General features: G+C 41.6%; 1 protein-coding gene across 1 annotated transcript; it reads right to left on the minus strand.

Annotated features, from left to right (window-relative positions):
• Positions 1 to 12,802: 12,802 nt before the first annotated feature.
• On the minus strand, positions 12,803 to 14,625 carry LOC133534172 (uncharacterized). The gene has a single exon (XM_061873253.1). The coding sequence runs from the start codon at positions 14,512 to 14,514 to the stop codon at positions 12,847 to 12,849; it is 1,668 nt and encodes a 555-aa protein (XP_061729237.1). The 5' UTR covers positions 14,515 to 14,625; the 3' UTR covers positions 12,803 to 12,846.
• Positions 14,626 to 16,067: the final 1,442 nt, after the last annotated feature.

Below are 16,067 nucleotides of genomic sequence, written 5' to 3' on the forward strand. Positions count from 1 at the left end.
TCGGGAACTCGTTTTTTCCAAAACACGTGGTTTTAGTTTTTCTTCAAAATCTTCGAGGTTTTTATCAGGAAATTTGTGAAACTTGCACAGAGTATAGAGTTTAGATAGCCGCTTAGGACAGTATATAGAGATTAGTATGTTATCGATCTATTTAAAGAGTTATAGGCGATTAAGTCACTTTCTTTCCGACACTTAGAGATTTGAGGGTTAATTGTACTTACGCCTACTTAGTCCGGTCAAATCCAGTATCACATCCACATGAGAAACTCACTAAGGATCACTCACACACAAAAACAGTGTCTCTATCACTGATATTTCACTTTCCACAGGAGTTATGTTCTATAGCAACGGAAAGTTTGTCACTATTTTGCTCACTGTGCTTCACTAAGTGGTCCGATTTCACTAATTCTTTCACTAGCGTATAGTTCGAGTCAGCGCGCACGTTTTGATGTATAACACATGAGGGTTTGGTGGAAAAAACCGAGAGTTTTGATTTTTTGAGCGCGGAGCGGCGCGGAAACGATGCGTACGCTCTGGCGCTCGGGCGCGCGACTAGGTTAGGTTAGGTTAGGTTAGGTTAGGTTAGGTTAGGTTAGGTTAGGTTAGGTTAGGTTAGGTTAGGTTAGGTTAGGTTAGGTTTTTTTTTTTTTTTTTTTTTTGAGTTAAAACTATGTATAGTTCCAACGGCCCTCGCGAGGGATACGGGCGACCGTTGGACATAAATCAGTAGAGGTTCCCGCTGGTGATACGGGTAGCCTATTATTTGTTCAATACGATATGTTATTTTGTCCTTTTGTAAATTATGCTGAATTACTATTTCTTCTATATTTTTACTTATATGTTGTACGCGTTATGTGTTGTTAAATTTCTTCAAGGTATTTATGATATAGTTAATATGGTTTACAAATGAATCTTTGACTGCTTCTTTTTGGATTATTTCCTCTAAGTTATATGGATTTATTCTATTTATCTCACATAGTATTTCGTGATTCAGTCTTGTATTTGCGTACCTTGGGCAACTTTCCAATAGATGCTTCATCGTCTGTGGTGAGTTATCGTCGCATGGACACGTATTTGTGTCTGTTATGTGATGCCTCTTGAGATAGGTCTTATTGTACCCGTGTCCAGTAATAATTTGTGTCATTTGGAAGGTCATTTCGAAATTTTTCCTAAAAGTTGTTATATGCTCCATAGTCGGTAGCCATTGTTTTATATGTGTTCCTGTTGTACATGTTTGATATGTGGTGTCCTGCATTTTTATTGTGTCAGTGTGTAGGTTTCTTTTGTGGTAGGATAACGGAAATTTGACATAATCCGGTGCTTTGTGTTGTGAGGTTAGGTTAGGTTAGGTTAGGTTAGGTTAGGTTAGGTTAGGTTAGGTTAGGTTAGGTTAGGTTAGGTTAGGTTAGGTTAGGTTAGGTTAGGTTAGGTTAGGTTAGGTTAGGTTAGGTTAGGTTAGGTTTTTTTTTTTTTTTTTTTTTTTTTTTTAAAAGGTTTTTAGTGTCAGTTGTAGACACAGGGCCCTCGCTATTGATACGGGCGACCCTGTGCCCGTGGTGACATTTGTGACAAGTTTGGTGTGGTTTATGCGATGCCGGGTCCGGCATCACCATCAGTCAGAAAGCAATGGTGATGCTCGAGTTGAAGACCCGGCGTTGTTGTCATGAGTTAAGGTGGACCCATGGTCCCCGCATTGACTACGGGCGGCCATGGGCCCAGGTTGGGATTTGTGAATTAGTTGTTGCGATTTCGTAGGTTTTTAGTTGGTAAACGTTAAGTTTGTTATGATTAATGTGGCATTTATTTGGTTTGGTTGGTTGATGTTGTTGGTTTGATTTGGATGTTTGATAGTGAAATTAGTTTTTTAATTGGTAGAATTGGTTGTGGTTGGAGGGACCGCAGTAGAAGTAAATAATGTACTCAACGGACGCTGCTGCCCGTCCGTCGGTTTTCCCTTAGTCGCCTTTTACGACACCCACGGGACGAGATGGGGTGGTGCTATTCTAACGCCGGCACCACACGGCGAGGTTAGGTTAGGTTAGGTTAGGTTAGGTTAGGTTAGGTTAGGTTAGGTTAGGTTAGGTTAGGTTAGGTTAGGTTAGGTTAGGTTAGGTTAGGTTAGGTTAGGTTAGGTTAGGTTAGGTTAGGTTAGGTTAGGTTAGGTTAGGTTAGGTTAGGTTAGGTTAGGTTAGGTTAGGTTAGGTTAGGTTAGGTTAGGTTAGGTTAGGTTAGGTTAGGTTAGGTTAGGTTTTTTTTTTTTTTTTTTTTTTTTTTTTTTTGAGTTAAAACTATGTATAGTTCCAACGGCCCTCGCGAGGGATACGGGCGACCGTTGGACATAAATCAGTAGAGGTTCCCGCTGGTGATACGGGTAGCCTATTATTTGTTCAATACGATATGTTATTTTGTCCTTTTGTAAATTATGCTGAATTACTATTTCTTCTATATTTTTACTTATATGTTGTACGCGTTATGTGTTGTTAAATTTCTTCAAGGTATTTATGATATAGTTAATATGGTTTACAAATGAATCTTTGACTGCTTCTTTTTGGATTATTTCCTCTAAGTTATATGGATTTATTCTATTTATCTCACATAGTATTTCGTGATTCAGTCTTGTATTTGCGTACCTTGGGCAACTTTCCAATAGATGCTTCATCGTCTGTGGTGAGTTATCGTCGCATGGACACGTATTTGTGTCTGTTATGTGATGCCTCTTGAGATAGGTCTTATTGTACCCGTGTCCAGTAATAATTTGTGTCATTTGGAAGGTCATTTCGAAATTTTTCCTAAAAGTTGTTATATGCTCCATAGTCGGTAGCCATTGTTTTATATGTGTTCCTGTTGTACATGTTTGATATGTGGTGTCCTGCATTTTTATTGTGTCAGTGTGTAGATTTCTTTTGTGGTAAGATAACGGAAATTTGACATAATCCGGTGCTTTGTGCTGTGAGGCAGCTAGTTTAGCTACCATGTCAGCCTCCTCGTTGCCAAGAAGACCAGCATGTGCCTTTATCCATCGGAATTGAATGTTGTGACCTTGCTCTCTAATTTGGACTATATGTTTATGTGCCCTATTTATTATGGCATTTGTACTATTCCTATTAGTTAATTCGAGAAGTGCAGCTTTTGAATCTGAAAATATTGTTGCTTGTTCCAAGCCGAGCGTGCAACACAAAAGGCACGCCACTTCAATTGCAAGACACTCAGCTTGGAACACAGTGCAGCTATTGTGCAATTTCAGTTTCTTTTGAGTGTTACGTCCATTGGGGTAGTGAATTATTACTGCGGCACCTACTACTCCATCGTGTTTGCTGCCATCCGTATAGATACGGTGCATGTCGGTGGAGTAGTAGGGTTCCAGATCATTGATATTATTAATGTCTTTTATGTCTATGTGAGGTCGACGGGCAGGGTGTAGAAGTTCGGTGACGGGCGCTCTTTTATCATATGTAACATCCTTGGGTAAGTAATCTGTAACTAATGATCGTTTGACTTTTTCTATAGATGCTACTTCTCTTACTTTGTCGGGTAAGGGTATTAATCCCGCTAGTGCTATCGAGGGGATAGTGGGCAGAGTTCTAAAACCATGTAGTATTTTAACGGCAAATCCACGTTGTAAGCTCAGTAAACTGTTACAAACCTTTTTATACTTTGTTGCATGCCCCCAAATTTCGGCCGCATATGTAATTATTGGTTCGATTACTTGTCTGTAGATGGTGTTGATATTGGAGGCATGCACCCCCCACGTAGGTTTGACAAAAATGCACAGTCTCTTATAGATCGCTTGCGCCTTTTTGATTATATACTCTGTGTGCCTGATAAAGTTCAAATGCTGATCGACAATAACGCCCAGCAATTTAAAGTGTGTGTCAAAAGGTATATGTATATTGTCCATATGAATCCTGGCAGCTTTGGCCTTCGGAGTGTAGGCGATCATCTTAGTTTTTTGGGGGCCAAACTTTAATTTATTGTCTATACCCCATAGATAGACTGTTTGTAATAAGTTGTTGGCATTGAGTTCCAGATCTTCAATATCCTTACCTGAACAAACCAGCAATATGTCATCAGCGTAAGCTTGGACATAATTGCCATCAGCCAGGTCTTGCTCTAATAAGGTGTCTACAATAGCGTTCCAGAAGATGGGTCCAAGTACCGAGCCTTGGATACATCCTCTGGTCTGCTCTTTTGTCACTGTAACGTCGGAGTAATTTAACGTTATTTTGCGGTCAGTGAGGTAACTGCAGATTATTTTCAATAAATTGTGTGGACAGTTTATGTCTGAAAGCCTCTTTATCAGTGCAGGCCACCAGGCATTGTCAAAAGCTCCTGCAATATCGAGTGATATGGCAACTACTAGTCGATTGTTGCTTTTACATTGCTTGAGCTTAGAGATAGCACTATTAAGGGCATCAGTGGTGGAGCGCTGTTCCCTGAAACCATATTGTTTATTGCTGCAGGCATTGTTCATTTGCATATAGTAGGTAAGTCTGGTGGATATTAGTTTCTCGAGTATCTTCCCAAAAACATTAATTAGGCCAATAGGTCGGTAGGCGGATGTTTCTTTGTAGTTTACTTTATTTGGTTTCGGAATTGTTCTGATGTATGCAGTCTTCCAGGGAACAGGAAAGTATTTAAGCGTTAAACATCTATTATATACTTTGGTTATGGTTTCAGGGTAGCATTCGATGTAGTATTTGCAGATGTCCGCAGTAAGGTGGTCCATGCCTGGTGCCCTTTTAGGGCTCATGCTTTTAATTATTTCTATTATTTCTTGGATATCAAATTGTGGTTCGTTATTTTCTATTGCAGGTTCATTATTTACAATATTATTAATTACTATTTCTTTTATTTGCAGGTGGTGCGGAGAGTCGTCGGCAGCGGTGTCTTCAGGGAAGAACTTTGCAGCGAGTTTTTCCGCAGTGTCCAGGATAGATGTCGTGTAAGTACCGTTATCTGTTTTTAAAGTAACCGGCGGTTGCGGTTGTGGTGAGCTCTTCAGTAGGCGATTCGTGACGGACCACACGTCATCCTTACCCTGGCGGCTACAGAAATCTCTGAAGTGGTCTGCTGATGTTTTTCTGATCTTGTTAGAGTATTCCGCTCTGGCATCGTGGAGCTCTTTCAAGATATTGGTAATGTCTTTTTTGCCTTTTTTTCAGGTCCTGTAGGCGATGGTGCAAGGATATCACCTTCTTCTTCATGTTGTTTAACTCTTCTGTCCACCACGGAATCTTTTGGTGAGGTTTTTTAATGGTAAGTGTAGCGTCACAAGTTTTTAAAATTACGTTGGTCATATTGTTTATGTATTCATCTAGTCCATTACAATCAAGTTCGTCAATTTCAGTCCCGTGTATATTACTAGCTTCAACATTTTCCTTTAGTTTGGTTATGAAATTTTCCCAATTAGTTCGATCGGTATGATATTTATACGTAGATGTCGATTTTTTCTTTTTATTTCGTGTTAGTTCAGATCTGATTTTGAACTCGATTCCGTGATGGTCAGAAGAAGGTATTATTTCGTCGTTAACCTTCCAGTCTAGAACCTTATTCGCAGTGCATGGAGTAGCGAAGGTGAGATCAACTATGGATTCTCGTGTCTGGTTATGAGTAACTGTCTCGAATGTTGGTTCGTTGCCCACATTACAGCTGATCAGGTCGAAATTGACAGCTAAGTCGTGTATGTCTCTCCCTCGTTCATTGTTTCTCACAGACCCCCATGTCGTGTGCCAGCCGTTAAAGTCCCCGCATACGATGAGCTCCCTGTTTACATACTTTTGGAGGAATTGCTCCAGGTGCGTTATCGTACGCGCAGGATCTTCGTTTGGTTCAACATAGACAGAGACAATTAGCAGCTTTTTGTTGTTGTCCACGGTGAGCTCGACTGCAATAAAATTTGTAGTGTCGAATTGAGTCAGCCCTATGTACCCACCTAGTTTTTTCTTTATGGCAATGCAAGCTTTAGTCCTGCTACTATTTTCGCTATGTTGATATATGTCGTAACCTTCGATATCATTGACTAGCGTTTTGTTTTTACCAACATACGGTTCAGCTATACATATTACATCATTTTCGTTGTCTTTGATATATTGCAGTAGTTCCTGCATAGCATTATGTCCCTTGCCTATGTTGCATTGTATTACTGTGATGTGTTGTAGTTGTGTCCTATTATTGTTTACAGTGGGGAGGCCTTTAGCAATACCGGATTGAGATCCTAGCTATGCGATCCCATTTGATCCATTCTGGACATTGTTGGCTGAATGCAACATGGCTGTGTACTTTGCCCAGCTCACGACAATTGGTGCAGCATGGGACTGTGAAACTTTTGGGGCAGGTGCGGGTATCATGTGCATCAGCACAGTGTCCGCATTTGCTGTTGGACTGACAGTTAGCCGCGCGGTGACCAAAGCCCATGCATTTAAAACATTGCATGATCGGCGATTGATCCACCGCGAGGACAGACTGGTATCCAACCTTTACCTTCTGAAGGAGCATCTGTTTGTATAGCTGCGGGCTGACTTCAATTACGACATTTTTGGTCATGTCATTGCGTCCTTTGACAATTCGCATATATTTTACATGTTGGTTCTCAACACCAACGCAGTCCATGAGTCTGGAATTTTGTTTAATTATGGCATCTACTATACGCTCATTGGCGTTGTCGTTTATGACACCTAAAAGTTTTATGCTGGGATTGCGGAGTTGAGGAACCCCGACCGTTACACCTGCAGTCTTTTCTTTAATGGCAGAGCTGAGTGTGTGTCTGTCATTCTCGGTCTCACAATTGATGACTACTTTGTTATTTTTTGTGTGGCGTACGCTTTTGATACCCACACCCAGTTCTACCAGATCAACTTTCTTTTGGACTTCATTCAGAGCGTCCCTGCTCTCCTTCCGAGGATCCAGCGATTCTAGTATAACAGCATAGCTGGTATCCTGAGTACTTTTAGCGCTGGACCTGTTCTTAGGTATGGAGGGTGCCCTGCGTGCCGCATCAGCAAAAGTAGTCCCCGAGGCCCTTGCTCCAGCTTCCACGCTCGTTTCTGTGCGAGCTCTCTTCTTCGCTTTCTTGCTAAGAACCTCGGTAAAGCCTTCATTATTTTCCTCCTCATTCTCTTCATCCAACGGTCGCGTTAAGCAAAATACTACCAGCTCGTTGACTTTCTTTTGCTCATCAACAAGCTTTTCTATATTAGTCTGGACACCGTTAATTATTTCTGCTTTTAACTTCTCCGCATATAGCTGCGACGCATCATTGGTGTTAGTCGGAGCGCCAACAGCAATCGCATTGTCCTCATCTTCTGTTTGGGTGGCGAAATTTCTGTGTGCGATCAATGTCGCATGATCGGACAGTCTGGTCTGATTACGTATGGGTGGTGGGCTCTTGGCATCCTCAATCACTTGCCGGATCTCCTTTATTTTCGCTGGTTGCATATCGTACTTGGAGATATGCATCATTCGGTCTATCGCCTTTGATATCTCCCGTGACGCTCTTGAGATGGTGATCTTATTTACCCTATTCACGCTTTTATCCTCATTGACCGCCCTGTCAATGAGCTTGGCCAAATTACCAACAACGGAGAAGAACGTATCAATATCAGTGACTTCTGATGCATATGCGCCAAGCTCGATCGTGTCTTCTGGCTTGATCTTTTTTACGTTCTTCACTTTTGGTTTACCTTGCTGGACCTGTGCTGTATTCTGCAACTGCAAATCTGGCAATGACTGTTGCGACTGCGGCAGCGGAAGGGTTTGTGGTTGCGGCTGTTGTTGCGATCGCGGCTGCAGCCGCGGCTGTGGCTGCGGCTGCGGCCGCGATTGCGGTTGCTGAAGGGGTGGGGACGCAGCTAAAATGTCCGTGTTTGTGCAGGGTTGTCCGGCCCGTATTACAGTCACATCATCTGTTGCATTCTGTGTGGTTGTAGAGTCATGGCTTAGATTAAGCGGCTCCATCTCGCCAGAACTATCGATGTTAAATGCAACTGCTGGTCTGTGGATGCCGAAAGATTCTGTTTCGGCTTCCGTCCCATCAGTGCGTCCGAGCGAGAAGGTGGCATCTGTGACATGACTATTCAGCTCAGGCATATCCATGTTGATGAGTCTCACTTTGCACGTGTTGGTAAAGGTTATATCTCGCCCATCAACATGATGCTGAGGAGCCTCCGGCTGTTTTTGGGGAGTCTCCTGCTGGTCCTGAGTGGCCTGCTGCTGTACCTGAGGATTGTCTTGAGCACATTGATGCTCCTGTTGAACTTGCTGTGGCTCCTCCTGAGCATTCTGCTGGTCTTGCGCTGCAGATCGCAAGCGCTTTTTCACAGGTGAGCGAAATACCATTTCAGAAATATGTGAGTATTAGGAGAAAACTTTGGGGGGGGGGGAGGTAAGAAAAACTTGTGTTGTAAATAGAAAGAATAAATTTTTTAATGTGCAAGAGTGAAAAAACGATGAGAATCTACAGGTGGGAAAAGAAGTTATGAGGAGTTATATTAATAATTTTGAGTGAAACAAAGAAAAATTTAAGAAAATTAAAAGTTTTGTTCAAGAAAAGTAATCGGAAAATTTTAAATTATATATCAAAAGATGCGCCTTAGCAAAAGGATTGTTACAAAGAAGAAACGATGTTGATATCTAGAACAGAAGAGAAGTTATGAATTTTTAAAGAAGTAAAATTTTGAGAAAAATAGAAAAAATTGAATATCTCGAGAACGGAAGGGGGGGGGAAAGTGGGGATAGTACCAAAAGATGGGGAAAAATTTTCTCTATCTATGTTCAAAATATGAAAATTCTAGGTGGAAGTATAGTCACTTTTAAAAAGCTTGGGTTAGGTTAGGTTAGGTTAGGTTAGGTTAGGTTAGGTTAGGTTAGGTTAGGTTAGGTTAGGTTAGGTTAGGTTAGGTTAGGTTAGGTTAGGTTAGGTTAGGTTAGGTTAGGTTAGGTTAGGTTAGGTTAGGTTTTTTTTTTTTTTTTTTTTTTTTTATGTTTAGAACTATTGTTAGTACCAACGGCCCCCGCTAGGGATACGGGCGATCGTTGGACTGTCGCGAAAGGTTCCCGCTGTTGATACGGGCAACCGAGATTCATACTATTCATAAGTTTACCTATTGTTAATTACTTCTGATTTAATAAATTTATTACTATACTTAATTAGTCTATGTGTTGTTGAATTTCTTTAACGTGTTTATGATATGTGTTGTATAATTAATAAATGACTCTAAGGTGCTTTCTTTTTCAGTTATTTGGTCAAGATTATACGGGTCTACGTTATGCATGCTGCATTGGATTTCGTGATCTAGTCTTCTAGTTGCGTATTTGGGACAGTTTTCTATCAGGTGCTTAATGGTCTGTGGGGTGGAGTTATCGCAAGGACATAGGTTATCATCTGTAATTTTGTATCTGTTAAGATAAACTTTATTGTATCCATGACCTGTTAATATCTGCGTTAGATGAAATGAAATTGGTGTAAGCTTGCGTAGTTTGTTAATGTGTTGTAGTGTGGGTAACCATGCTTTTAAATGTTGTCCAGTGGTACTATTTTGGTAGATTTGTTCGTGTGTTGCTATAGTGTCTTTGCGGAGATTTTTCAGGTGATAGGATAATGGGAATTTGGAGAAGTCAGGTTGTTTATGCAGTGTCGCCGCGTGTTTAGCTGCGGCGTCAGCTGCCTCATTGCCTAGTAGTCCTTGATGAGCTTTAATCCAGGAGAAGTGAATTTGGTGACCTTTTTCATTTATATTTGCAATTATTTTCTGTGCATTACTAATTAATGCATTTGTGCTGCTCCTACACATTAACTCATTTAGTGCCGATTTGGAGTCCGAGAATACAGTAGATTTCTCCAGACCGAGGGAATGACATAGCTGGCAAGCTTGCTCTATAGCCAAGCACTCGGCCTGGAACACGGTGCAACTGCTGTGTAGCTTGTATTTCTTTGAGGTTTCACGGCCATCTGGATGGTAAATAACTACTGCAGCCCCAACAGCCTCATCGTGTTTGCTGCCATCTGTGAAGACTCTATTCATGTCGGCGGTGTAGAATGGGTCAAGGTCTTCTTGGGTAAGTACTTCAGTTATTTTGATTTCAGTTCTTTTGGCGGGATGCATCAAATCTTCAACGGGTATCCTTTTATCATATAGAATGTCCTCCGGTAAGTATTTAGTTACTTTAGTTCTCTTAGTGTATTCAGATGATGCGATTTCTTTGATTCTTAGTGGTAAGGGTGTTAGGCCAGCAAGTGCAATTGATCCAATAGTTGGTAGGGTCCGGAAGCCGTGAATGATTTTAATAGCGAATCCACGCTGAAGACTTAACAGTGCGTCTCGTACTTTTATTAGGTTGGTGGCTGTGTGCCAGATCTCTGCCGCATATGTCACTATAGGCTCGATTACTTGTCGGTAAATTATCTTTACGTTCTCAGATTGGATTCCCCATGTAGGTTTTATAAAGATACATAGCCTTTTAAATATGTTCTGAGCTTTTTTAATAGCATATTCGCTATGTTGGACAAATGTGAGGTTTTGGTCCATAATTATCCCAAGCAGCTTAAAGTGTTCACTAAAGGTGATAGGCGTGTTATTCATTGTAATTTTGGCGGCTTTCGCTTTTGGTGTTGGCGTAATCATTTTTGTTTTGTGAGCTCCGAACTTTAGCTTGTTATTTGCCCCCCATTGGTATATGTTCTCGAGTATGCTATTCACCGTTTGCTCTAATTGATTAATGTTGTTACTTGAACAAATTAATAGAATATCGTCCGCGTACGCCTGCAGATGACTGCCCTCAGGCAAAGGGGAATCAAGCAGTGTGTCCACGATTGTGTTCCAGAAAATAGGACCCAGAACAGAACCCTGGACACACCCGCGCGACTGCTCCTTTGTGCAATTAGCATCCGCATAGTTTAGGACCACTTTTCTGTTATTTAGATAACTGTTTATGGTGTTGTATATATTGCTTGGGCATTGTACTTCTTTCAGACGTCTCAGCAGAGCAGGCCACCAGGCATGATCAAAGGCCCCTTCGATGTCTAAGGAGATAGCGACAACGAGTTTGTTTTCCATTTTATATTTTTTGATTAGGGTTACTGCCCTGCTAAGCGCGTCAGTTGTGGAGTTCTGTTCCTTGAAGCCGAATTGTTGTTGACTGCAGGCGTTATGCGTACGCATGAAGTATGTTAGCCTCTTAGCGATAAGTTTTTCAAATACCTTACCCAGTACATTGATAAGCCCAATAGGCCTATATGCTGCAATATCCTTATAATTGTCTTTACCGGGCTTAGGGATGGTTTTGATATAAGCCACTTTCCAGCTGGTTGGGAAATAATTGAGCTGAAAGCATCTATTATAGAGCCTAGTCATATGTACCGGATAGGTATTGATGACGTTTTTACAAATGTCTGCCGTTAGTCCGTCCATGCCAGGGGCCCTTTTTGGGCTCATACTGTTAATAACTTCTATAAGTTCAGCCGTGGTAAAAGGTAAGTCATCATCTGAGTTGTTATTATTATCATTAATCTCATTTCTTATTTGCAGGTGCTGTGCTGTGTCTTCTGCTGCGGAGTCATCGGGAAAGAATTTGGCGGCTAGTTTAACTGCGGTGTCTTGAATGGATGTTGTGTAAGTATTACTGTTATCAATTTTTAGAGTTGCAGGTGGTTGTGGTTGAGGGGTACTTTTGAGGAGGCGGTTCGTCACAGACCAAACGTCATCTTTACCTTGGCCTTTGCAAAAGTCCCGGAAGTGCTCTGTGGAGGTCGTACGTATTTTTTGTGCATATTCAGTTTTGGCTTCAGAGAGTTCCCGGAGAATATTGGTGAGATCTTTTTTGCCCCGTTTGAGATCTTGAAGGCGATGGTGAAGGTGGATGACCTTCTTCTTCATATTGGTGAGCTCCTCGGTCCACCATGGAATTTTTACATGCGGTGTTTTCCGGCCTAATGTTTTGTCACAGGTTTTGGTCACGACTTTTGTTAGTTTATTTATAAAGGTGTCAATTTGGTCAATGTCAAGTGAGTCAATGTCAATACTGTCCAGTCCGTTGTTTTCAATATTTTCTTTCAATTTATTAGTAAAATTTTCCCAATTAGCTCTTTCCGTATTGTATTTATAAGTTGAAGTCGATGTTTTCTTTCTGGTTTTTTCATAATTTAAATTAATTTGAAATTCGATTCCATGGTGGTCCGAGGATGGCACAATCCCGTGGTTGACTTTCCAGTCTTCGATTTTTCTTGCAATGCCGATAGATGCTAGAGTAAGGTCTACGATCGAAGTTCTGTTATGGCCATGGGTCACTTTTTCGAAAGTGGGTTCATTTCCGATATTACAGACCACAAGATCATTCGCCATTAGTAGGTCATGTATTGCTCTCCCCCTATCATTGTTTTTTGTGGATCCCCACGTAGTATGCCATCCATTCATATCCCCACAGATGATATGGTCAGCATTAGGATGCGTCTTCAAGACATGATCTAGATGAGGCAGTGTATTGGCCGGATCCTCTCCGGGTTCCACGTATATTGAAGACAGTAGGAGCTTTTTATTTCCTAACGAGAGCTGAACGGTGCAGAAATTAGTGGTCGTGTGCTGCGTAATACCGATATAATTTCCCAACTTTTTGCGAATTGCAATGCAAGACTTAGTTCTGTTATTAGCATCAGCGTATTGGTAAGTGTCATATCCGTCAATTCCACTCATTGTGGTCTTGTTACCCACATAGGGTTCTGTGATGAATATAACATCATATTCATACTGTTTTGCGCACTGTTTAAGCTCTTGCATGGCGTTATATCCCTTCCCGAGGTTGCATTGTACGGCTATTATGTGATTGATCCTGTTGTTGTTATCCTTTGGGACGCCCTTAGCAGTAGCGTATAGCCGCTCGGGCTATACGGTCCCATTTAATCCATTGCGGGCAAGATGTACTGTATGCATAATGTCTGTGATCCGCTGTTCCTTCATTGCTCATGCAGTTTACACAGGATGGCCCGGATTCGCGATTGTTACAGCCTCGCGTGTCATGGTTTTCGGCGCAGTAGGCGCACCTCGCGGTGGCCTTACAATCCGATGCTCGATGGCCAAATCCAAAGCATTTAAAGCATTGAAGTATTGGGGACTGGTCAACCGCCATCAGCGATTGATACCCGATTCTGAGTTTTTGTCCATTCATGGCAGCCCAGACTTCTGGGCTGACGTCCACGATAACATTCTTGATCGAGTCATTTCGACCTTTGATTGTCCGCACAAACCTTATTTTCTTTTTCTCCTCTGCTATGCCTTCTAGAAGTCTTACATTTTGCTTCGTTATAGCGTCTTCAATTTTTTCATTGGCAAATTCAGGAATGACTCCGATAATTCGCAATGTTGGGTTACGTAGTCTAGGAACGTCGACAGTAATGTTGGTAGTTTTATCTTTTATGGCAGTGCTGAGTTTCTGCCTGTCCTCATTGGAGTCGCAACTGATAACGACTTTTTTATTTTTGGTTTCTCGTACGCTCTTTATACCAATACCTATTTTAACTACGTCTACTTTCTCTTTGACTTCCTTTAAGACGTCCTTGCCATCCTGTCTGGGGTCGATGGATTCAAGGACGACAACAAAGTTAGTCGGCGGTGGAGGCGGTGGAGGCACACTTGTACGATAAACTTTGGGTCTGTATGGTCTGCCTACAGCCGGCGCTGTCAAGTCATCGTCAAGAATCGTGCCAGAGGCAGCCGCTGCGGCAGCCGCCGCCGCTTCGCTTCTGTGTCTTTTCTTATTGTTGTTGTTCTTCCTACCAACGACCATGGAGAATGTTTCTTCTTCTTCTCTGTTGGCTTTCTCGTTTACTTCCTGTTCATAACCTATTGCCTCCATGACCTCTTTCTTGAATTCTTTCTGTTCAGCACGCATTTTAGACATTTCTGCTTGAACACCAGCGATAATGTCTTCTTTTAGCTTTGACGGGTCCATTGTTGGGCTGTTATCTGTTTGGCCTACGCCGAGGACCGCCAGTTCGCCGGTGAACCTCATTGTGGCGTCACGAATGGCCTCTACAGCTTGGAGTATACATTTCTTGTTCTCTTTGGTCACGCTTTTGTTTTGCTGTAACTGTGCGACTATGTTCTCTAGGTTGCGGACAATTTCCGAGCAATGCCTACCCGCACGGGTTTTCGCGCCAGGGCTGCAAGTGATCGAGTCCCTGCTCATCCACAGCTGCTCCATTTGCGTTGACCCGGAATTAGGAGTTTCAGTGACATACAGCCTGTCCATGCTTGGTTCAGATGTCGATGCCACATCAGGAGCCACAGGTTTTACTGTTGACAGCGGTGTTGATATACCAGCTGCATGTCCTGGTTCTCGGCAATCAGCTCTTGCCAGCTCGAAATTTTTGTGTGCTTCCGAGTCGACAGTCAAATCAGTGAGACGAGGGGGATGTTGCACTGTGTCTGCCAATGCCTCGTTCTTTTCTGTTAGGACTGCAGGCTCGGAAGGAGCAGGTCGCGTCTTTTTAGGTGATTGGGGAGGTGTTCGGAATAAAGTTCCCATTTTTCTGATATATAAGGATTTAGAGTTAGGTAAACTGCGAGTTTTGTTAGGAATTTTTAAAAGTATAGAAAATTATTTTCTCCGTAACCAGAAGGGTTACAATAACAGATTTAGTTTCAAAAATTAGAACTAGGTGAGATCTACAAGTGTACTAAAAATCAAGAGATTCGGTTTATATCTGATTACTTTTAATCCTAAGTTAAAAACAATTTAAATTTTTCATAAAATGTGAAATTTGAGGATGTAGCAGAAGTTTGCAAGAAAAATGGTAAGAAACAAAAGTAGAGAAAAACTAAAGATCTATCAAATGAAGCTTGAATTAAGAAAATCCACTGGGTAAAATAGAAGAAAATTGAGTTTCAAGGTGATTGCTATACGAATTCTTGCAGGCACTGGAAAAATTAGGAGAAATTTGAAAATTTGAAAGGGAAGTTGTATGAAGACTAATTCTATTTAAACTATGGTAATTTAGATAATACTAAAGCTGATATTTAACAGAAAGAAAATTAGCAAAAAGTTGAAAAATGGCTAAGATATGAATTTTTGAAGTTATGAAATTTTATGAAAAGTACTAAAAATTGAATATCTCCGTAACCAGAAGGGTTACGGAGGGGGGGGTGGTACCAAAAGATAGGTCTCGGGGAGCTTTAAATTTGTGCCAAAAATCGCTGAATTCGGGTAATATCGAGTCACTTTTTTTTCGGTTGGTTAGGTTAGGTTAGGTTAGGTTAGGTTAGGTTAGGTTAGGTTGGTTAGGTTAGGTTAGGTTAGGTTAGGTTAGGTTAGGTTAGGTTAGGTTAGGTTAGGTTAGGTTAGGTTAGGTTAGGTTAGGTTAGGTTAGGTTAGGTTAGGTTAGGTTAGGTTAGGTTAGGTTAGGTTAGGTTAGGTTAGGTTAGGTTAGGTTAGGTTAGGTTAGGTTAGGTTAGGTTAGGTTAGGTTAGGTTAGGTTAGGTTAGGTTAGGTTAGGTTAGGTTAGGTTAGGTTAGGTTAGGTTAGGTTAGGTTAGGTTAGGTTAGGTTAGGTTAGGTTAGGTTAGGTTAGGTTAGGTTAGGTTAGGTTAGGTTAGGTTAGGTTAGGTTAGGTTAGGTTAGGTTAGGTTAGGTTAGGTTAGGTTAGGTTAGGTTAGGTTAGGTTAGGTTAGGTTAGGTTAGGTTAGGTTAGGTTAGGTTAGGTTAGGTTAGGTTAGGTTAGGTTTTTTTTTTTTTTTTTTTTAAATGGTTTGTTAGTGTCGAGTGAAGACACAGGGCCCTCGCTAGGGATACGGGCGACCCTGTGCCCGCGGTGACATTCGCGAAAGTTTTCTATGATTTATGCGATGCCGGGTCCGGCATCACCATCAGTCAAGAACAATGGTGATGCTCAGTTTAGAGACCCGGCTTTACTTTTTGATTGGGCTTTGTTGTTGGACCCATGGTCCCCGCATCGGGTACGGGCAGCCATGGGCCCAGGTTGGGATTTGTGAAGTTAGTTGTTGAGATTTTGTTAGATTTTTGTTGGTGAAAGTTATGCTCGTTATGGTTAATGTGAAATTTAGTTTGGTTTGGTTGGCTGAA

Source organism: Cydia pomonella, unplaced genomic scaffold (assembly GCF_033807575.1).
Source record: "Cydia pomonella isolate Wapato2018A unplaced genomic scaffold, ilCydPomo1 PGA_scaffold_64, whole genome shotgun sequence".
Taxonomy (NCBI): Eukaryota; Metazoa; Arthropoda; class Insecta; order Lepidoptera; family Tortricidae; genus Cydia; species Cydia pomonella.